The following is a 21,888-nucleotide window of genomic DNA, read 5'->3' on the forward strand; positions in this document are numbered from 1 at the left end:
GGTTGGAGGTAATGATACTGCCTGTAACTGATGAGAGGAAAAAGAAAAAGGCAGGGGATCTTCTGGTGCAACTTGCTAATAAAAACTTGAAAGGAACAAAAGGTTTCCAAGAAACTGCAATTAGGAATGTTTACAGCTTTGACTGGGATTGCATCAAAAGAATTTACTGTACTGACTGCTGCAGAAATCCGTCCTATGCACTCTTTGACAGAGCACATGACAACATTATCAGATTGTCTGGGTTTGCAATTTGACTGTATTCAATCTTAGCAAATACGGTTTTTAACTGTTTGTCTAGTTACACGAAATCAGAGGAATACACATCATAGTTCTAAAGCGATGGTTCTAATTAGGTTTCCTATGAAGACTTGAAGATTGCAGTATGATCGAAAGACACTTTCGTAAGATCCAATATTTTCATATTTTTAGAAGGCTGATTTAATAACAGAAATCTGTTATTAAATTATAATAATATAATTCTTTTTGCTTATATAAAACTATTTTAAGAATGTTAACGTTCAAAGGAAGAAATTCAGAGTGAAAGCTGGATATCTTTGTGGATACTCCAGCCATTATCAGGATAGCCTATAGTGTTCCAATAGATGGGAAAACTCTGCTCTGGGAACACAGGCTGGAGGTTCCTCCACTAACCTGGTACTAAGAGTAAGGTTATGACAGAGTGCTTGCTCAGAGGTAGTGCTCATTCTTTTTATTGATTATAAATCAACTTCTTGGTAGAACCTTCAAAGTAGATCTTATGCTTTAAATATCCTCTGGGGATTTTTTAACCACAATTTAAAACGAAAAGCCCATAATAAACATTCTGAATGCATAATTGTTGTCTTTAACAGCTCCATCTGCAGCTATTCTGGTCTATCATCTGTATACTGTACTGTACTCTTACAGAGGTGTTTTTTAAACAAGTGGTGTTTACTCATGAAGTCTCCAAGGCTTTTTCAGGACATTTCTATGTAGTCGCTTAATTAGAGATTATTTTTTTGTCATTGTTATTATTTTGTTCTGGGAGTCCTTGAGTCGACACGAGACCAAAATGGGTTCTCTGGAGCTATTCAGTTTAGTCGTAGAATTACTTTAATAGGAAACATAATGCAAAAGTGATTAATTGTGCAATAGGTAAATATAAAAGCATGCTGTTCTTCTCTTTTAAACCAAAACCAACCTTCATAAGGAAACCTGGATGCAGTCAGAACTTGAATCAATCAGACTGTTATGAACACTTCACTTGTTGAAGTATTTGCATATAACCAGAAACACACCAAAAAAAATTAAAAATGAGGGACCTAATAAACAAAAAGAGGTGTCTTAAAAAGCACTTGTTTTCAGGAGGCCTATTCACAATGGGTAGTTATGTAGAGTGACTTCTTACCCACACGTAACACTTGTGAAGATACACATTTATCCAACCCCATCAGTAGTCCCTTCCCTGTAGAATGGCAAGTGGCACAAGTGTGTGATTTCCTTTGTTTCCCCCTCATGCTCTTTCTGTCTTGTGCTAATGAACACGTGAAGAGAGAGGTGTTTTAAAATGTTAACCAAAGTATCCCATCCTCTTTTCCACATTTTAGTGGTGGGTTGACAAGGAGAGTTTGGAAGAGGGCTCTGAGATTTTTTTAATGAAGTATTGTTAATAGGAGAAATTCCACTTGCATCAGCCAGGTAAAAATAGCGTTTTCCTTCTGTTGGCAGTGACATGGATTATCAGCTTTTTTGGTTGTTTATCATATCAGAGCAAGACATTAAAGAAATTTCAGCTTTGTGAACTGTGAACCTATCCCAGCATGCCATACCTACAGTCAAACTGGCAGTCAAAACTATCTTGTGTTACCTTAATTGGGCATGCTATGTTAATCTTCAGCCTTTACCTATAACCCTTAATGGGGCAGAATCTTTCCAAGATTAAACGTAGTCATTTGGCCACTAAAATGCAACATAAAGTAAGATGGAACAGCGTAGAGCAGTTGCTCACAGCATTGCTTGTGTAGAATGGGAAGCGCAGAATGACTCTGAAATGATGAAGAAGTTGGTAGTAATAGCTGAACTGGAGCTTGGCTTACACAATGATACTTTTAATTGCAAGAATCACAGTAGTGGAAGTGTTCAGGTGATGTAATTGGTTACTTCCCTGAGGAATTTCTCCCAAGAACCATATGCAGCAGGTTGAGAACACATTAAAGGCTGGGTGCACAGGAAGGGACCAAGTAGGTCACCTAATCACCACATTGCTGGAATTGTGTTACGTATAACCCAGGTTCAGTATTTCGGGTGCACCTGTCAATATTTGTCACCAAGGAACAGTTTAAAGGAAAGAATGAGAATATGTGCTCTTTGCTTTTGAATAGAATGTCCTACAGCTCTGGAAAACACTGTTTCCACTGCACTAAGGAACTCCTGTCCATCGACCGGTGACTCTTCTGTGCTTTCAACTGGCAGTTCCATTAAATTTTTCAGTAGATCTCTTCATACACTTGTTGCTATAAAGGAAAAATGAATTTGCATTTTTAGCTGTCATTCCTTAGCCCTTTCCAGGCTAACACTCTTGTCTGAGGCCCTCCAGATTGAAAAGCATTATTCTAGACAAAGGGAGACGGTGAATGTTTCTTGAGAACAGAAACGATTTGAGGAGGGATCGGTGATTTCTGTAACCTTTGCAATCTGTGAGCGTATGCACATTTTCTCTTTGAGATACCTTTGTATCTTAAACCTTTCAGTCTATAGCTCGTAACTAACCAAAGAAGCATAGCTAGCACAGAGCGTCGGGATGTAGAGGGTAGCGTGCTTTGAGTTTGCCCTACAAGCGTTCTGTAGGAGTCTAACGTTCCAAAAACAAACCTGCTTTTCTGAACTGTTTTTCTGACTTTTAATCAACAGATTCCTTAGTTTAGTTGTATATTTAGGGGGCTAAGCTATACTTAGCGGAATTTTATTTAAATATTTATAAAATTATAGCTAGGTATTTATTTGCAATAACTTGAACGATGTGATTTCCTTTAAGATTGGCATAATGGGAGTACTGGTATTTATTGAGTAGTTGGATATTTGGTAGTTTTATGTGAGAATCTCTGGGATACATAGTAAATGGTCAAATAAACTTAGAACTGTCTTCAAAGTAAAATAAACCAGCAGTTCAGTGGTGAAAAATCTTGCGTGTCATATAAAGTAAGATAAACTTTTCTTTAAACGTTGTATTTCTGTGCTATCCACAAGTGCCCAGGAATCTTTTTTCTCAAAGAATTCAGATAATTTTATAGTCCTATTCAACTTCTTTGCTTTAGAGAAACTGCAAGAAAACTTCCCTTTTTGTTTGCTTAATAAGGGGTAGATTCATGTTCTAGATCCAGCTTCTACAAGATAACACCTTGAGGGTTTTACTGTAGCTTTTTTAAACTATTGTTTTATTTTTCCGCAAAAATGGATTATTTTGGTAGCATATGCTTGCATTTCAGTTACTCATACCGTCTTCTCTGATTTTTGGAAGTATGTACCTGTTTTGTGTTCCTAACTTATTTTTATGCCTGTAATTCGAAAGACTGTAATGGATTATGTTGAATTGTTTTAAAATTGATAAATGAAACCTTGCATTTCTTCTGGGTTTTGTTGTTAATATATTTCCTTATCAGCTGCGCATGGTCTGTTGTATTCAAGCTAGCATCACTTTCCAAATTTGAAGTTGTTGCTCATTTTCCTCCTGTGACAGTTTTTCTTGCTGGATATTGTGAATGAGGAAGATTATTCATTGTTTTCTTCTCCAAAATCCATGCTTTGTAAGAATGAGACACTAAAAACCATGACAGGTTTTTGGATGTATTAGAAAGGTAATGGTTATCTATAACATGGTATTACACCATAGATGTGGTAGTGCATCACTACTCAGTTCTTGTAAGAAAGTACAAGAAGTGTTTCCTTGCCTTTCTGTTCATCGTTCTGTTGATAATGCTGAGTATTTTCCACAGGAAGTTATTTAAAGAGTTCTGCTCTTTCCAGGTAAGCTCTTTATATGCTTTTAGATGTCTGGAATTAAGGTATTTTTACTGAAAAAATGCAGGGGGAAATGCAACAAAATAAGTGGAGGTAATGAGATGGTATCTTCTGCTCCACTGTGAATCCAGATTCTCTTCAGTTGAATGTAGAACTCTTTCTAGAAGCAACAGAACTCTGTCCTGAGGTGTCATTCAGTGCTCATTCTTGAATGTCTGCTGCATGTTTGCATCCAAGAGTAGACGTGACATGTTTAATTCTTGCCTTCAACCTTCCATCACTGTTCTGACTGTAAATTAGCCACATCCATACCATTAGCAATGTACAGCTCAGTTGGAATTGCTTCTATGCCAAGCATATGTCTACATTTGCTGTCACGAGTTAGCACTTCTTTAGATTTTTAAAAGCTTGTTTTTATTGGCAATGTATTTTAAATTTAATTTTGAATATATGAGCCCAAATATAAATAATATATTCAAACATTGTAGCTATTTTTAAGGTAGTCCTAGGGTTTTATATATGTTGATATTCGTGTGTGATTACACTGAATACAGTTCAAATACATGGTCTTTACAGGCAGCTTGGAAATAGGTTATTTTTTTGGTATAACACTGCTGAACCATGCAATCCATCTTACATGACCTAATACAGTCTTTTTTTAAACCATATTGAGGTAAAATACTGTATTTTTTTTCCCCTCCTGTATGTGTAGATAATGTCACCATAGTAATTGGTTAAAATTAAGCACTAGCTTTGTTAAGAATATGATATAAAACTGAGAGCTTTGTAAAAGCAGAGGCTTGCCTTATGCATATTTTGGCAGAAATAAAACAATGTTTTAATTAACAGTTCTTATTTCAGAATAGAATTTTTGGCATAGTTTTCTATAAACTGCAGCATGCTCGTGTAAGATGTTTGCTAACGGTGTCTTTGAACATCCAGCTTCCCGCATTGTGCCAGGAATTTCATTTTGCCTGAGCCATGCTTCTTTTTGACCACTGTGTCGTGCCTTCTTGTTGGATCACATTCGAGCCGTGTTCTTGTGACGTCTCTGCACTCCCCTGGTCTGAAAGCCCTGGCCTCCTCGTTCAGGACTGCAGTTCCTGAGCTGGAGGTGGTGGGGAGCCTCTGGGTATCAAGAACCAAACTACAGGGTAGCGTGCAGTGGTAGAACACTGTAATGCTTTGTACAAGAGTTTTGCCACAAGTTACCAGAAGGCAGCTGGTGATGCAGAAGCTTTTTTCCCCCCTTTTTTTGGATACTGACTTTTGACTCCAGTGGAAGTGCTATACAATATACCCTCTAGAGTACAACGCAATCTGTTGATTCATGTTCCAGTTTAGAAATTGAGAGGTTTTATAACTGAAATCCATAATAGATCAAAAACCGGAACAGAATGCACAAACATATTGCTTTAGATGGTGTATCACACATTTTCCCTGCCCTTTCCTGAAGGTTGTTTCACCACCTGTGCGCCAGTAATTGTCAGGACACTTCAATTCTGTTTCTTTTGTCAGTCCTGCTCTGATCTTAGTGATCACATGCAACATGATTTAAACTTTTTAGCATCATTTTTAGGTTGTTATAGACCTAAACAGAAATTAAAGACCTAAAACCAGAAGTTACTTATTCATCAACTAAGCAAAAGAACAGAGTACTGGGATGCAGGGGACGGAGTTCTACGAGTTTGGCCTAAAAGCAATCTGTAAGAGTCTTAATAGAAACCATTGAAACCATCATCTGTCTGGGGTTTCCCTTGGGGAGATGGTAAGTACTCTGTCCATTTTCATTCCACTTCCAAAAAGATGGTACTGTCTTCTACAGCTAGCAGGTAGTGTTATGCATTTACCTTGTATAGAAAGTTGAACACTCCGGGTGTTGAAGTGTAACAGGCATTTTTTGTTTCTCTTCTTCAGGAGATTAAATGTTTGTCAGGAATTTGTCCCTCAGTTAAATAATGGCAGAGCGGATTATGTCAGGACTGGCATGGGTAAGTGAAGTTTGATACTTGAGAACACATAGCTGGCTGAAATTCATGACAGTAAAAGCGAGTCGTACCTGTCTAGAGCTGATTCTAAATGTATGAATAATGAATTCTTACTTGAATTGTGTCTGCTCAGCAAACTTGATACGTGAGTGCATTTCTTTAGGGACGACATCAGTAACGGGGATTGGTCTGATATAAAGATGCGGATAAAACCCCTGCCGCTCAATCAGCCTAGTTACACGAGGTCTGCTGAGATGCATTCACTTCTTTAGGTGAGTCCCTTACATGTCACATCCATGTTTGTGTGTGACTTTCCCACCAAAACGTAACAGCACTGTCTCCAAGGGATAGGCTTGAAACTGTGTCAGAATTTTAGGATCCCTCTGCTTCTCAAGTGAGAAGCCCTGGCACAAAATTGCCATACACTCGGTGTGACTTACTGAGACTTGTGACAAAGGACTGGTAATAGCAGAGGCTGCAAATGCCCCTTCTCCCCTGTGGGTAGCCCGGTAGGTCCACCCTTTGTATCGTGAGCTGGAGTCTGCTTCCCTTTGTCTCACTGTGAGACCAGAGTGGATCCATTGGCGTGAGCAGGGCTGTGCCTTGTGAAATTCCAAGTTCCTTAAAAGCTGCATTATGATGATATAAGAAGGAGCTTGGTCTGAAGGCTAATAGTTTACCTTAAGCGCACACCATCCTAAGTGTTAAATGATTTGCACCCCTTTGGGATTGCACACCCATAGTGCTGCCTGTGGTGAAAGGGAACTAGAGCGCAAGTTTGTCTTAGCAGCCACTGGTTGGTATGGACAGGGAAGATACTCCTTTGTGACTGAGGTGTCGGGGGAAACAGTGTTGCAGGAGCAGGGGAGATAAGGATAGGCAATAAGAGGGCTGGAAGATGAACAGAGAAGACGGATATGTGGATATGGCCATGGAGAGCTGTGTGTTGGACTGTGAATGCAATCATGCTGGATGTGCACAGACGTTGTTCCCTTTAGTGCTGCCAGACATCAGCCATGAAGGAATTTCATAGAATCACAGAATCAGTTGGGTTGGAAAAGCCCTTTAAGCTCCTCCAGTCCAACCCTTACCCCGGCACTGCCAAGGCCACCACTGACCCATGGCACTGAGGCCTCGTCTCCACGGTGTGTGAACACTTGCAGGGACGGTGCCTGCAGCCCTGCCCTGGGCAGCGCGTTCCAATGCCCGAAGAACGTTTCCAAGCTGGATTGTCTCAGAGGGTATGGACTTCGGCTCTGGAAATGCCAAATTCCAGGTATGTCCTGGAACAACTGACCGGTTTTGCTCCTTTTTTCCAGGCCCTCAGCCAGCCGGGGCAGGAGGGAGGGGAGGAAGGCTGGGGGAACAGCGCTGTGGGCTCGGCTGGGAGCGGGCGGGCACAGGCCCATGGGGACCGATGCCTGTGAGGGGTACGGGGCTCGGTGCGTTGAGGCTGCCCCGGCGGCAGCGGGGCAGGAACCGGGGCCGGGCCCCGGCTCCCCCCCCCCGCCTCGCCACGGCCGGACGCGGGCGGTGCGTCCTGTGCGCGTGACCGGCGCCCGGCCAATGGGGCGATCGCGTGATGCGCGGCGGCTGCGCCGGAGGGTGTGTGGTGGGGGGGGAGCTGGCCAAGATGGCGCCGGGTGCGTGAGGGCAGGCGCGGCCGCACGGGGAGGGAAGGTGAAGGCCCGGCTGCCGGGGAGGGTCCGCTGCTGCCCGCGCTCCCCCCGGGGCTGTAGGATGGTAAAATGACCCAGGGTGGGAAGAAGAAGAAGCGCGCCGTGAACCGCAGTATCATGCTGGCCAAGAAGATCATCATTAAGGACGGCGGGACGGTGAGGCCGGGCGGGGCCGGGCGGCCGTGGGGCGAGCTGGCGGTGCGGAGGGCGGGCAGCGGATGGAGAGGCAGTCGGGGCCCGTGGCCCGCGGGGCTCGGTTTCGGTTTCTTTTCTGTTTCGGCCCCCGTAGCCGCGTTCTGGCATCGCGGGCTGGTTCCCTTGAGGCAGTTGGCAGAGGAACACCTGTAAGAGCGTCACGGTAGTGCGGGTCGTCAACAGTGATGTTGTCTGTCAGCCGAGGCCGGTGTTCAGGGCTCAGGAACGAGTGTCGACTGAGGAGTCGGGCGTAGGTAGCTGCAGGTCACTTGCATCTGTGCGCGACCATCCGGTATTATACCTTAGTCCTAACCTAAACCTGACCTTACATTGGACATTACTGAAATGGATCATTGCAGAAAGAATAGCTGCTGCGAAGCAGCTGCACCAGGGCAGGTTTAGATGGACCTGAGGAACAATTCCTGCCCCAGAGGGTGCTCAGGCATTGGAACAGGCTGCCCAGGGCAGGGCTGCAGGCACCGTCCCTGCAAGTGTTCACACAGCGTGGAGACGAGGCCTCAGTGTCATGGGTTAGGGGTGGCCTTGGTACTGCTGGGAACGGTTGGACTGGATGATCTCAAAGGCCAAAAGGTGTACACCAGCTCGGTGACTGGAGACAGCTGTGTGCTTGGAGCAGCAGCGGGCTGCACAATGGCCTGGCTCGGCCTGGAGGGGAGAGCAGGAACCCCTCCGGTGGTGCTGGTGCGAAGGCTGGCTGTGATGTATTCCTCTGCACAGGGAGTGGATCCCATCACAGCGGCCTTCTGCTTCCAGAGCCTGAGGAAGAGGAGTCCTGTGGGTGAGACCACTAGTGCATCAGAGAAGTCCCATGAAGGGTAGTGGCAGAAGTGGTTTGCAGTTCCTTCCTGCTGCCTTGCTTCCTCTTAAATACAGAAATTCTGAAAAGACAGGAAGCTGCTTCATGTTTTGGCTGCCAGAGCTTGGTTTTGGTTTGTGTTTGTTTTAAATTGATGAGTAGCATTGCTTCCAGTGTAGCATTGCCCCTGGAGTTTTTTCCACTGTGGAATATTGTGTAGCTTCTAAACACAGTATCATTATTTCAAATAAAGAGCCATCTTGACAGCCTAATTGCTGGTGGCCCTTCAGTTTGTCCATTTGGAACAATAAGGGAGAGGAGGGAGGTGGCAGAGGCGCTGGTGACCATGTCTGGATTACCTACTGGAAAGAAGCTAAACTAATTCCAGTGATGGATGTTGAGCAGTCTTCCAGTATCTGAAGGGGGCCTACAAGGATGCTGGGGATGGACTCTTCATCAGGGACTGTAGTGACAGGACAAGGGGTAACGGGTTCAAACTTAAACAGGGGAAGTTTAGATTGGATATAAGGAAGAAATTCTTTACTGTGAGGGTGATGAGGCACTGGAATGGGTTGCCCAGGGAGGTTGTGAATGCTCCATCCCTGGTGGTGTTCAAGGCCAGGTTGGATGAGGCCTTGGGTGACATGGTTTAGTGTGGGGTGTCCCTGCCCATGGCAGGGGGTTGTAACTGGATGATCTTAAGGTCCTTTCCAACCCAAACTATTCTATGATTCTGTGTTTCCTAGGATGTGTTTTCCTGCTCTTTGTAAAGATGGAATGTATGATATTGCCCTGTACAAATGCTAAATGCAAGTATTTTAGAATGGTAATAGGGGCAGAGTACATGTTAACTCATGGGACATGGTGCTTCAGAATCTCTCTCTGGAGTAATCATTGATTAAAAAATTGATTAAAATGCAAGTGTCCTTTATCTCTCAACTTCAACTTTCTTTTGCTGAGAGAGGACAAGGGATATTCTAACGCTGCATGAAGTGATACCTGCGGTACCACAGTCAGTGCTTCCCATCGGTGCCAAAAGCAGAGTGCAAACTTGCGTGAGTTCTGCACCATTTTCAGTTGGGTTTAAGGAAAAATGGGCTATAAGCATTAGATGAAGGTATGCAGATTGCTGTTAGATAACAAAAATGCCAGCTTGTGATACTGTCTGCCTTCAAATAAGTGTTTTGAGAATGACTTTGTTTTGCATATGTTTGTAAAGTCTGGTATGGTGGAGTATTCTTTATAATGACAGCAAAACTTTGTGCCTGGATTGTTTTTTAACGTTTGCTGAAAGGTTTGAGCAGCTGCCCTTGCTCCGTCTCCTTAGTTTCTTTGCTTACCCAATGTGCTATGTGACATTATGGGAAACGGATGAATGTCTCCAACTGGCAGACCAGCAATTAATTAAGCATCCAAGTGTCTGTTTCCAGCCTGATTGGTTTAGTTTGAAACTATTGGGCATCTAAGATGACTCTGTTACTGTCGCCAGCAAGAATATACAGCTGTTTAATGAGGCAGTGTCGCGAGCAAAAAGAGTTTACAGATGGGAAACTTCAGTCAGTTTAATTTATTGCCACTTCTAATCAGCAGTTCTGCCATGGAAAGAGGAAAACAAGCAGGTGGGGAAGCCCGCTGTTGTCTCTACAGAGCCTCTCCTCCTGCCTCAGGTTATGCTGAGGTGGTGGATACTGCAGGAGGCTGTGTTGGTGCATGGTGGTATTTTTGTGGTGGTCTCTTTGCGGCTCAGGAGCTGCAGCACAGGACAAAATGTGCACTGGTGTGTACTCAAGTGTGTGTTGTCACATTCACCAGAGGAGCAGCAAAGTGGTTGGTTTCAACACTGTTCTTAATTTTGCTTTCGTTTGTGAGCAGTTGGAATTCATCTGATGTAAGTTTATGCATTTTGGAAACAGCCTTGAAATGAACTAGGAGGCACCACGTGGGCAGTGCTAGGGAGAGGTAGAGCTTAGTACTTGCTTTAGAGCCTTTGCCTCCCCAGCAGAGGAGAAGCAGCCATCATCATCCGTGTGATGCCTTTGTTTCTTTCATGGTTACTCTGTTGTCAGGTGTGTGTTCTCAGGGGTGCCTGCCATATCCACGTTTTATCATGGGCATGACAGCCTGTTTGGTTAAAGGTGTTTTGTCTCTAACTGGGGAAAGGGGCATTCTTAGCACCGGTCTGTGCCACAGGTTCTGCCAAAGACTAATACGATTGGCTCTGGCTACACGGTTGCAGGGGGGAGTTGCTGTTACTCTGATGGGAACATCTCGGTTCCAGGTTGTTCACACAAGCGTTATCTTTTCTGTGCCTTACCTCCAGGTGGAAGGCTTCTGGTTCGGTGGCACTTAGGTTATTGCATCTCATGACACTATGTTAGCCAGTTTGTAAAGCACAGCGGGGCGGGTGTTTGGAGTGGGACAGGGCTGAATACCCAGCACCTGCACTGGACATGTTGGGGTAGGAGAGTGCATCAGACTTGTCCTTGTGGGCTGAATACACGTCATATATCTTAGTGCACTGTAGTATCTCCACTTCTTCAGCTCCTTCCCTCTTTCATCCACCTCAGGAGTATTTTTGCTATGTTATAGTTGCAACCATCTTTAAAAATAGTTGTAGAGTGATAATCTATATGTGACTAATACTTCTTTTTTTACATATAGATCAGAGTGAATAACAGTACCTGTGATAGGCGAGCATAAGCAACAAGAAAGCAAGGAAGCTTAAGGAAGCTGGTGATCTGAACGTCACCTCTGCTTGTTTCTGCCAGTGTAATGGCAACACCTGATCAGGTTCTTACAGAGGGGTGACCTGACAGGGTCAGGAGTCACCAGCAGCTGAGCGATGCAGGATAGCCACTTCAGCTGGACGTGGAGCTTGTGTTTGCCGCCTGTGAACACAGCAAAGTGCTTTTGATGCTCGGTGCCTGGAGGGGCAGGGGTGGTTCCTGACTCCAGCCTCACCTGCTGTAATACATTGGGGTCATGTGCCAGTAAAAGTGACAGGGGTCTGGGGGCTGTAAGAATGAACCTGGCATCATGGGAATGTTGCTCACAGTTTGTGCAGAGCTGGGTAGATTTTAACCCAAAACTAAAGTAAGGGTCGTGGGTGGAAAGGGAGAGGAATTGTGGGAAGTGAAGATAATTATAGCTGCTTTCTGTGCTTATAAAGACTGGTAATTTACCTCCTGAAGAGAACAGGCTATAAAAATAGCAGAAATATCTGTATGGTATGTCTGTATTTACTGAAGAGGGCTGGGGAAAGAAAATGAGCACAGTGCTAAGGTACTTTTGTAGCTCACCTGTAGGATGGTAAAATATTGGTATAGCTACTTTAGAAAATTATGATCTTTTCTAGCAGTAGGGGTGAATGGCCAGTGTGGTTTTCTGTACTTCCTACAGTTGTTCAGAAGGCTTACTTCCTCCCTCCCACCCCCCACTTGTTGGAAATACTGGAATCTGGAAAATAGGGCTAGGTATGACTTGCACAAATCTTGTCATAAAAGCAAGGCTGTAGTATTAACTGCCCTCACCTTCAAATTGTGTAGTGTTTGAGGTCGGAAGGCACTTGTGAACATCTCTAGCCCAGCTACCCAGTCTCATCCCCCAAACAGGGTCAGCTGGAGCAGTCCAGTCAGGTTTGGGGGTGGCGACTCCACAACCTCACTGGGCAGCCTGTTCCCCAGGGCTTGTTTTGTTCCAGGTTTAAGTAGAATTTCCTGTATTTCAGTGTGTACCTTCGGAGCTGTCCCTCATGCCTCTGAGAGGAGTCTCGCTGCTTGTCTTTGCTCCCTCTCATCATATCTATACACATTGGTAAGACCTCCCCGAGCTTTCTTGAGAAGCAGCATGTTTGCTGAGTACACGTGCTCGGTCTGATCAGATCGGTGGTACTCTTGTCAGTAACTCACCTCCAGATAGAGCCAGAAAAGTAGATGCTAAGGCAGCACTCGTAAGCTTATAGCAGGCTCATGAGATTTCTCAGGAGTTACTCATCCTGCCTCCCTCTGAAAATACTTAATGCACCGTTTCCTCAATTTGCAAATCATGAGCTGTGGCATGTTGTTTGACAGGGTGGCATTTACAGGTGTATGAGATGAGCAGGTTCTCCCACCCGTGCTCTTTTTGTTCTCCTCAAAAACTACTTCTGATTATACTAAATCACCAAATAATTTAAAGTTCCTTATTTCAGATCTTTTATCCAAGTCTCTTCCTGCACCTGAGGCACATTTTGGCTAACGTAGGCCTGCTCTCAGGATTTGGGAAGTGATCAGTGCTGTTCCTGAGGTTCACTTCTGGTGTTCATTCTTTCAGTTTTTCTTCCCTGATTCAGAGCTCAATTTTGTCTGTAGCCATGGTGCCTTTTAGTAGCAGAAGTACTCTAAAGCTGTTGGGCAGACCAGGTAATCAGACTTTGCCATGTTTTGAAATGACGACAACTTGATTTCCATGCAACATTGTGTGGTCTTAAGCATTTTTTCTCAAGGAAGAGGAACTAATTCCCCAGAGAAGAGGCTGTCTCTTCTCTCAGCATCCTTGTTCCCCAGACTGGCAGTAGAAATGGTTTATTTTTCACTTTGAGGTGAGAGTGCGCTTTATATTCTGCAGGGGATTAAGACATTTCAGGATGCTGGTAGCAGAGGGTTAAAAAAAGGAGTGTCAGAATACCAGTTAACTTGAGTAACTGTATTCCAGCTTCTGAGCCCTGTTCCATTCCTTAATCCTTCTGTTTGTAGTGTTCCCATGCATTTCTTGTTACAGTGGTGGATTATTAGATGTTTTAATCACCTGGTTTTTCTCTTGTTTTAGCCTCAAGGAATAGGTTCTCCAAGTGTCTACCACGCTGTGATAGTGATCTTCTTGGAGTTCTTCGCTTGGGGACTCTTGACAGCGCCCACCCTGGTGGTAAGTGATAGGCTGAAAGTCCTTTTCACTATATGGGAGATGGGACATTTGCTGCAAAGGCACTGCACATCTTCTGAATTAAATGACAATTCTATAGCATTGGGCTGCTCTGTTGTGCACGTGGGAAGTTTTGTGTTTTAAGTTCCTGGAACCAGCAGTGTAATGGGGCAGCAGGGCTGTGTATGTGCAGTCTGCTAATGCTCAAGCTGACGTGTAAATATGTTCTGACTTGAGACCAGCGAGACAGCAGTGAAATCTCTTTCCTTTCAATATACTACAAAAATTTAGCACATTACAAATGTAAGGACAAAAATACACGTGAAATTTGGTCAGATTTCAAGGCAGGGAGATCTTTGCTGACCTGGCTCTGCTTGAAATGGAGGCTTCAGCATGCAGACCCTGTCAGACCAGTCAGGAGCTTCCCTGTGATTAGCAAGCCAGTCATCCCAGCGTGTTTGTACCAAATTATTTTCTAATGGAGTTGGTTGCTTTCCGTCTGGATTTAATCTTTGAGAGTGACACATGCTTGCGAATTAAAAGGAGCAAAGGCTTAAAGATCTCCAAGCGGACTCCACCTAAAACACAGTCTTGGTGCAGCTTGGTAGGCTTGACCAGGGACAATCTCCTCCTGGAGATGAGCTGTACTTGGTCACTGGATGGAGTCCATCTCGTGTGGCACAGTCAGACTGAGGGATGCTCCTGTCCTGCCTGCACAGCTGGGCTCTATCCACCATGTGGAGAGGCACTTGCGAATGATGGGGTCTCTCCTCTTCCTCCCCAGGCCCCACAGGTGACACTGTATAGCATGTGGAGACTCCAGCCTGAGACCATTTTCTGGGTTCTCTGTGGTCTGTTTAGATTTCAGGCACTGAGGCTGCATGACATGGATCCTGCCCCAGGTGTGGAGAGAACTCAGGCCTCTATCACATAAAGCTGAAATCTCAACGTGCCTTCCATGTGAATTAAAGATTAAATAGATTATTTGTGGCTCCTCTTGTTTTTCTTTCCCTGTATTCTGTGAAAGTATAAAACTCCTGTGGTTGTGCCACTGTAGGTGTTGGACACATCATGAGCAATGTGTATAGTTAATACTTTGTGTAAATGACAGTGTTTGTATTTTTTCTTCAGGTTTTGCACGAAACCTTCCCAAAACATACATTTCTAATGAATGGTCTAATTCAAGGAGTAAAGGTAAGGTGCACAAGTTTCTAGCAGGCACAATGTAAAGTGAGTGGTGGGACGAATAGACTGGAAAACGTATTCCAGAGGTTTTTCAGTAGAGCTCTCACAGTACAAATAAACCAAGGGAATACATTGTTGCTAAAAAAGCAAATCTGCATCTTTTAGTTAGGTATTGTCTGCTCTGTACCCACTCTTTGGGGTCAGCAAATAAGAAGGCAGTTGACCGGCCCCGGATGGCACACGTGGTGTTACAATTGGACAGTGGTTTACTTGGAGCTTGTTGCTGCAGTGGGGCTTTTTCAATTACTTACATTTATGTGAATTCAGAGTACCTAAAACTAGAAAACACAGTTCATGAGCTGCAGGTGCCACTGGATCATCTGCATTTTGAATTTTGGGTGGTTCTGAGGTAACAGATCTCAAATTGTTACCTCAGTTGTATGTAACCAGACATGGGTAACACTGGACCATGTTGCCTTCAAGTGCCTTGCGTGAGAGTCATCAGCTTTACTCAAAGTAGAGTAAACTGCTGCTGTCAGTTTGTGGTAGGATTTGCTGTTGCTGTTCTAACCACTTCCAACCGTTCTAACAGGAAATGTTTTGTTTTATTTAGGGCTTGTTATCCTTTCTCAGTGCCCCACTCATTGGTGCCCTGTCTGATGTATGGGGACGGAAGTCCTTCCTGCTGCTAACAGTGTTTTTCACCTGTGCACCAATACCACTAATGAAGATCAGCCCATGGTTAGTGCATGCTTTCACACTAGATCTGTTGTTTCTTGACAAGGGTGCTTGCGTTTGTAGCATTGTTGATAAAATAGTGTTTGTGCTTCATGGAGGGTTGATGCTTTTGTATTGCTTGGGTGCAAAGCTGGGAGAGCAGAGTCAAACTGGAGCAGCTGCCATGAGGCCAAATGCCTTGGTCAGGGTTTTAAGAGCGGTTGGTTTTGAGCTCTTTGCTGAAGGCCCCACTTCCTACTTCAGGTACTTCTGCCTAGAATTCTAGGGTGCTAAATTGATACTAAGATACTAGAATGCTCTCCAGTAAACTCTGCAGGGCAGAGCCTCTTCAGGTAGCTCCGTGAGCCTTCCCAGCCTTCACTGTGGTCACACATAGTTTATGGATTCCTCATCCCTTTTCTGGGAAGTAGCTTGTTTCTAAGTGTAGATTCATGGTACAAATAACATCTGGTGCCTGTAGCATAAAGATAAGGCTTGTGTTGACCTCTCAATGACCAGATTCTCAAAATCCTGAAGTTCCCGATTTGCTTTGGGTCACAGGCATTCAGCCAAAGGTAAATCCAGCACCTCATCTCCTACAAGTTCTTAACCACAGCAGCTTTCTGTAGGTGTTACAGAATTCCAGTCCATGTCCTTGGTGCACTAAGGAGGAGCCACACAACTGTATCGAGACACGTTCAGTTTGCCTTTATCCACGTTTAACTTGGTATTTATCATGGCAGGTTGGACAGGGTGATTTCTTGTTGAACTGTGCTCGGGCTGTGAATAGAGGCTCTTTGTTCCATTTACTGTTCTGATGGGTTGCTTTGCACTGTTCTAGGTGGTACTTTGCCGTTATCTCTGTCTCCGGAGTGTTTGCAGTGACGTTTTCTGTGGTTTTTGCATATGTAGCAGACATAACCCAAGAGCATGAAAGGAGCATGGCCTATGGCTTGGTAGGTATTTTTAGGGCTCTCTTCCTGTGGCTTCAGTACTAAACCCTTCAGCAGGGGAAGCTTTTCAAAGTCGTGTTCCTGTCTCTTCTGTGGCAAGTTTGGAGCAAGGTTTTTCTGTTGAATTGGTTTCATTGCCCAGTCCTGTGTCTTTTGAATATTCTGCTTCTAACTTCAAACCTCTTAAAAGCTGTCTTCATATGTCTGTCTTAGCAGTTGTTACCAGCGTTAATGATGTAGTTTGGGAGGCTCTGAGTTACCCCTGCATTGTTTCTCACACAAGTACTACTCCGTCGTCTTGTCAAAAATCTAACCTTTTGTTCCTGGGTGCTGTTGGAACTGCTGCTGTGTGACAGCTCGGTGCTGCCTGCTCCCGTCTCCAGGCACTGCTGCAAGCGGAGCCATATAGTTTGTTTGTCCAAGTTCTTACACCTCCTCTCCATTTCTCTGTGTCTCCCAGTGACCTGCCCAGTCTCAGGGCCCTCAAGCCCTGCAGTTACAGAGGAGCAGAATGGGAACTAAATAGTTTTGTTCTGCCTGTACACATCAGGAATTGAGACATGCTGGGAAAGAGCCACTGCTACCCCAGTGTCGCAGGAGAAAGGTTACTTTCAATCCCTACCTGATGGAAATGGTTAGGCTTGTGAAATTGGGGCAGATGGGTAACAGGACTGTTGACTTCTGACTGTAAATCTCACCAGCTGCTCCTTGTTGTAGGTGTCAGCAACTTTTGCAGCAAGTTTAGTTACCAGCCCTGCTATTGGTGCCTACCTTGGTCGAGTCTACGGAGACAGCCTGGTCGTGGTGCTGGCTACAGCCATAGCCCTGTTGGACATCTGCTTTATTCTCGTTGCTGTACCAGAGTCGCTGCCAGAGAAGATGAGGCCAGCGTCCTGGGGAGCACCCATTTCATGGGAACAGGCTGACCCCTTTGCAGTAAGCTATGATAATGTGGAGTATTTGTTAATTGTAAACCTTGAGCTTTTGAGACAGGGAAGAGAATGAATTCACTGCGTTTAAGGCTCGAAAAACCTCACCTTTCAAGTTTAACTTTGTGTTGCTGCTAGTACTTTGCCAGTGACGACGCAGGGAAGGTTCTGGTGGTACCACAGCACAGCCCCAGGAATTGACAAGCTTTTGGGGTTCTTGCTAGGTTGCTTGTTGAATATGAAGATTAAATGGTTTCTAATACTATTTTCTTGCCGTAGTCACTGAAGAAAGTCGGCCAGGACTCAATCGTGCTGCTAATCTGCATAACGGTCTTTCTTTCATACCTCCCGGAGGCAGGGCAGTATTCCAGCTTCTTCCTATACCTCAGACAGGTAACTGAACGTTTTGATATGGATTTGAACAAAAATGAATTTACTGGGCAGTTGGCAGCATGGATGAATGAACGCAGAATGTGGAGATAACCAGTGCGCTTTGCAGCTTCCAGCAGGTTTAAGTCCTCTTCCTGTTCTGGTTTTGTCTCTTTTTAGAGACAAATTGTTCTCTATTTATGCCCAGTTTTTGTGTGTACTTGCTTGATTTAATGGAAGGAACAAACCAAACAAGCCCCCACCCAACAAAACCCCCACCTTTTCTTCCAAGTTAGGGAGGGGTTGAATAATGCCTGCTGTGTGCGGTGCATTTGATGTTTGTGACACCTTGATAGGTACTTTACTGTTCATCATTCAATGCCTTTTGTTAACACAGATCATGGGATTTTCATCGGAAAGTGTTGCAGCATTTATAGCAGTCCTCGGGATTCTTTCCATTATTGCACAGGTGAGTTCCTGCTCTGCATTCCATTGGCTTGATAACTCCAGAAGAGCTGAGCGCTGTGCAGAACTTCCACAATGCTGCAGTTCCCTTAGATGAAAACCCAGGCAGGGTTTGGTTCCTTAGTATCCAGGCTGCTTTATGTTGAGAAAACCAAATCCTTTGTGCATCAAAGAAGAGGTGACAGTTTGTTCATGTTATTTCACAGAACCCCAGACTGGTTTGGGTTGGAAGGGACCTTAAAGCTCATTCAGCTCCAACCCCCGCCACGGGCAGGGACACCTTCCACTGGAGCAGGTTGCTCCAAGCCCCTGTGTCCAACCTGGCCTTGAACACTGCCAGGGATGGGGCAGCCACAGCTTCTCTGGGCACCCTGGGCCAGCGCCTCAGCACCCTCACAGGGAAGAGCTTCTGCCTTAGATCTAACCTGAAGCTCCCTTCATTCAGTTTAAAGCCATTCCCTGGTCCTGTCACCACAAACCCTTGTCAAAAGAGCAGGTACTTGCTCCACAATTGATGGTTTTTTGGTGGAGATTCCTGAATTCTTGGCAAATGCTGCTTATGGAGAATTGCACTTGGCTTTTGAAAATTAATTTGCATGTATTTAACATTTGGAATAGAATGTTGTGAGGTGTTTCACTTCTTTAATTCATTATCGAGCTGCATGGATCGAACACTTAGAATAAAATGTTGTTTTCTTTGAAATGTTTAACGTGTCTCTCTTTTTGCCCATGTCAGACGATAGTTTTGAGTTTACTGATGCGGTCCATTGGAAACAAGAACACCATCCTCCTGGGCCTCGGCTTTCAAATACTGCAGCTCGCTTGGTACGGCTTTGGATCAGAGCCCTGGTAGGTGAATATCATTGTGGTGTCTGAACGAGCCAGCCCTTTCCTGCATGTTACCCTTTATCCAAGGGAGATGCTCGAGTGCCTGTTTGGGTACACGTATGTACACACACGTACACGTGTGCCCACGTGCTGTGGGACAGTGCAGTCACCCGTGTCTGTGTGCTTGCAGGATGATGTGGGCCGCCGGCGCCGTGGCAGCCATGTCCAGTATTACTTTCCCAGCTGTAAGTGCGCTGGTCTCCCGAACGGCTGATGCTGACCAGCAGGGTACGTGTTGTCCTCCTTCAGATTGCAGCTTCCAAGTGTTGTGTCCTTCTGGCACAGAGGGAAAGCATTCACCAAGTCTCAACAGCAGCAGAATCAATAGCAGACTTCAGGTGCTGTCCCTTCCCTCATGTTTGACAGACTTTTGCTCTGTTGTGCAGGTTGCACACAGCAATTTATTCAGTGGGACAGCAGAAATACTTGAATAAAGGCAGTTTTTCGGACCCCCCCCCCCAACTACCTTGCTACCCAGTATTGCAACATCATTTAGAGACACTTACCGCTTGCATCGGTTTTAAGTGACTGAAGTACTGCTGATACATTAAAAATAGTTAATTCTAGATGTATAAATATAGATAACGGTGTATTTTACTGTTTCCAGGTGTTGTTCAAGGGATGATAACAGGAATTCGAGGCCTGTGTAATGGCTTGGGCCCAGCACTTTATGGTTTTATATTCTATATCTTTCATGTTGAACTGAATGAACTCCCCATGCCTGAGTCGCCATCAGGAGGCAGCATGGTCACACAGTACCATTTACAACAGGTATTCTTCTTTTACTTACTGTTTCCAAAAACACAAACTGGGAGGAGGGCTCCCGAGTGTCACTGTCTGTAGTCCACTGAAGCGTGTAACAAGAGATTCTTCACTTGCTCTTGCCAAGGGTGGTTGATCTGTGTTTAATTTTACCTAGATGGTTTTAGCTTAACTCTCGGAGACAGCTGACTGTAGTTAGGTAACTGCTGACCCCTGTGAAGAGACTTGATGGAGGGGAGGATGGGCTGAACAGCAGTGCCCTGATGTTCCTGTCTCCCTGGCACTGTATTTCTGTTTCACGTTGTATGTTTTGGTTTTGTTGCCCTTTAACCAAGCTCGCTGTATTTACTTTAGTTCCTGATGGATATTATTTGTTGAGGAGACTCAGCAGAAAGAACTTGCACTAGAAGAGGAAGCGGGGGAGCATTAATAGGAAATCATATGCTCCATCTCATAAATGTCCTTTCCCCCATGGGGACGCAATAGTGCTGAGTGTAGCAAGCGACAGTTCTTCCTTTAAGGCCTCCTTTAAGCTCATCCAGTCCAACTGTTCCCCAGCACTGGCAAGGCCTCCACTAACCCATGTCAGTGAGGGCTGTGTGTGTAACGAGCAGCTGTGGTCTGCTCCCGGGTGGCTGAGGGCTCTCTAACCCTGTGTGCTGTTCCTGTTGTTTCCAGAACTCCATCATTCCCGGCCCCCCGTTCCTGTTCGGGGCATGCTCAGTGCTGTTGGCACTACTCGTTGCCTTGTTCATCCCTGAACACACCAACCTGACTGTCCGCTCCAGCAACTGGAAGAAGCACTGTGGCAGCCACGGCCATCCCCACAGCCCCCAGGCTCCCGGGGAAGCTAAAGAACCATTGCTGCAAGATACAAACGTATGACAAGAATCGAGGACGGGATTTTGGACTTTGTTTTCCATCAGCAGTTTGGGATACACATTCCAGTTCCATCCAAAATGTCAGCTCTTAAGGTGATCTTAAGAAGTTATCTTTCTGCATGAAATCCATAGGAATTAAAAAAAAATAAGGAAGTTTCTCCAAAGACGTTGCCACTGAGTTAATAATTTGCTTTTAAACACAAACTGTTACGTACTTGTCTCTTGCCATGAAGTACTGTTACTACTCAACCTTACCTTGTAGTTCAGAGACAAAACAGACCAGTCCAGGTATGAGCACGTGTCCTTCTGTTTCCTTAAGGTGGTGAGCTTTAATTCCAGTTGTGCCAAGTCTCAGTGAGACACAGTGGCACCCCCGGGGACCCCATTGTAACGGTGTGAAGTCCTGGGTCAGGTGATTCAAAGCCTTAATGTACATGTACTCCAGGAGGAGCAGGGGAATTGGGATCATTTAGTTTCAGAGGCGTCGGGCAGGTTTTTTAGGTTTGTACTAATACGAAATCACAGGCGCACGCTTGCCGAGCAGTCAGAGTTATTTTTATGTAAGTGCATTTACTCTTTCTATCTCCGAATAAACGGTAGTAGCAAACACTTGGTTAAGTGGGTGTTTGTTTTGAGCCTTCAGCGTTTCCTGCTGGCTCCAAACCTCTGCTTCCCTATGTACCGTTTATTATACCACTATATTTCTGGTGTTTGCATAATCATACAAGGACCTCAAAACTTGAATACACAGACTGAACTATAAGCTGATGATAGCCTTGAATATGTCCGTGTGCTATATAGTGGCCTTTGAGGACTGTCACAATAACCCTTTTGCATTACAGAGCTAATGTTTTAGTCCTAAATTTTCAGGACCCTTAGTACAGAAGAGAGCTTTATACAATTACTGATGTGAATTTCTCTAAAAGTGTATATTTTTGTGTCCAGTTGTATTATTTAAGTGTTGCTTTGTATAAATTTGTGTATAAAGTATTGTATAGGTTTAAAATGTTTTCATCTTGTGGTTCTTGCTTAATGCTTTTTTACCTTTGAACATTCACCATGGTTGACGAAGAGCAGGAAAAAAAAAATATGTAAATATCCTGTTAATAAAGTTGAATATTTTAATGAATTTTTAAATAATTGTTCCTGTCTCTTAAAGCCTCAA

At 44.5% G+C, this 21,888-nt stretch overlaps 1 protein-coding gene across 1 annotated transcript; it reads left to right on the forward strand.

Moving 5' to 3' along the window:
* The first annotated feature begins 7,575 nt into the window (after positions 1–7,575).
* Positions 7,576–21,846, forward strand: MFSD14A (major facilitator superfamily domain containing 14A). The gene is made up of 12 exons (XM_080622594.1): positions 7,576–7,819; positions 13,482–13,577; positions 14,706–14,768; positions 15,373–15,500; positions 16,318–16,432; positions 17,147–17,365; positions 17,638–17,751; positions 18,125–18,196; positions 18,929–19,041; positions 19,211–19,308; positions 19,688–19,851; positions 20,521–21,846. Exons 1-12 carry the CDS (start codon positions 7,733–7,735, stop codon positions 20,725–20,727), a joined length of 1,476 nt encoding a protein of 491 aa, XP_080478720.1. The 5' UTR covers positions 7,576–7,732; the 3' UTR covers positions 20,728–21,846.
* The last annotated feature ends 42 nt before the right edge of the window (positions 21,847–21,888 follow it).

This window comes from Psittacula echo (assembly GCF_963264785.1).
Source record: "Psittacula echo genome assembly, chromosome: 7".
Taxonomy (NCBI): Eukaryota; Metazoa; Chordata; class Aves; order Psittaciformes; family Psittacidae; genus Psittacula; species Psittacula echo.

Bases quoted from the DNA above. Each gene is read 5' to 3' on its own strand.
- MFSD14A (XM_080622594.1), top strand. From the start codon at position 7,733: ATGACCCAGGGTGGGAAGAAGAAGAAGCGCGCCGTGAACCGCAGTATC. The intron at 17,752-18,124 runs GTAACTGAACGT...TTGTTAACACAG, and splicing joins TCTTCCTATACCTCAGACAG to ATCATGGGATTTTCATCGGA. The intron at 19,309-19,687 runs GTACGTGTTGTC...TACTGTTTCCAG, and splicing joins GGCTGATGCTGACCAGCAGG to GTGTTGTTCAAGGGATGATA.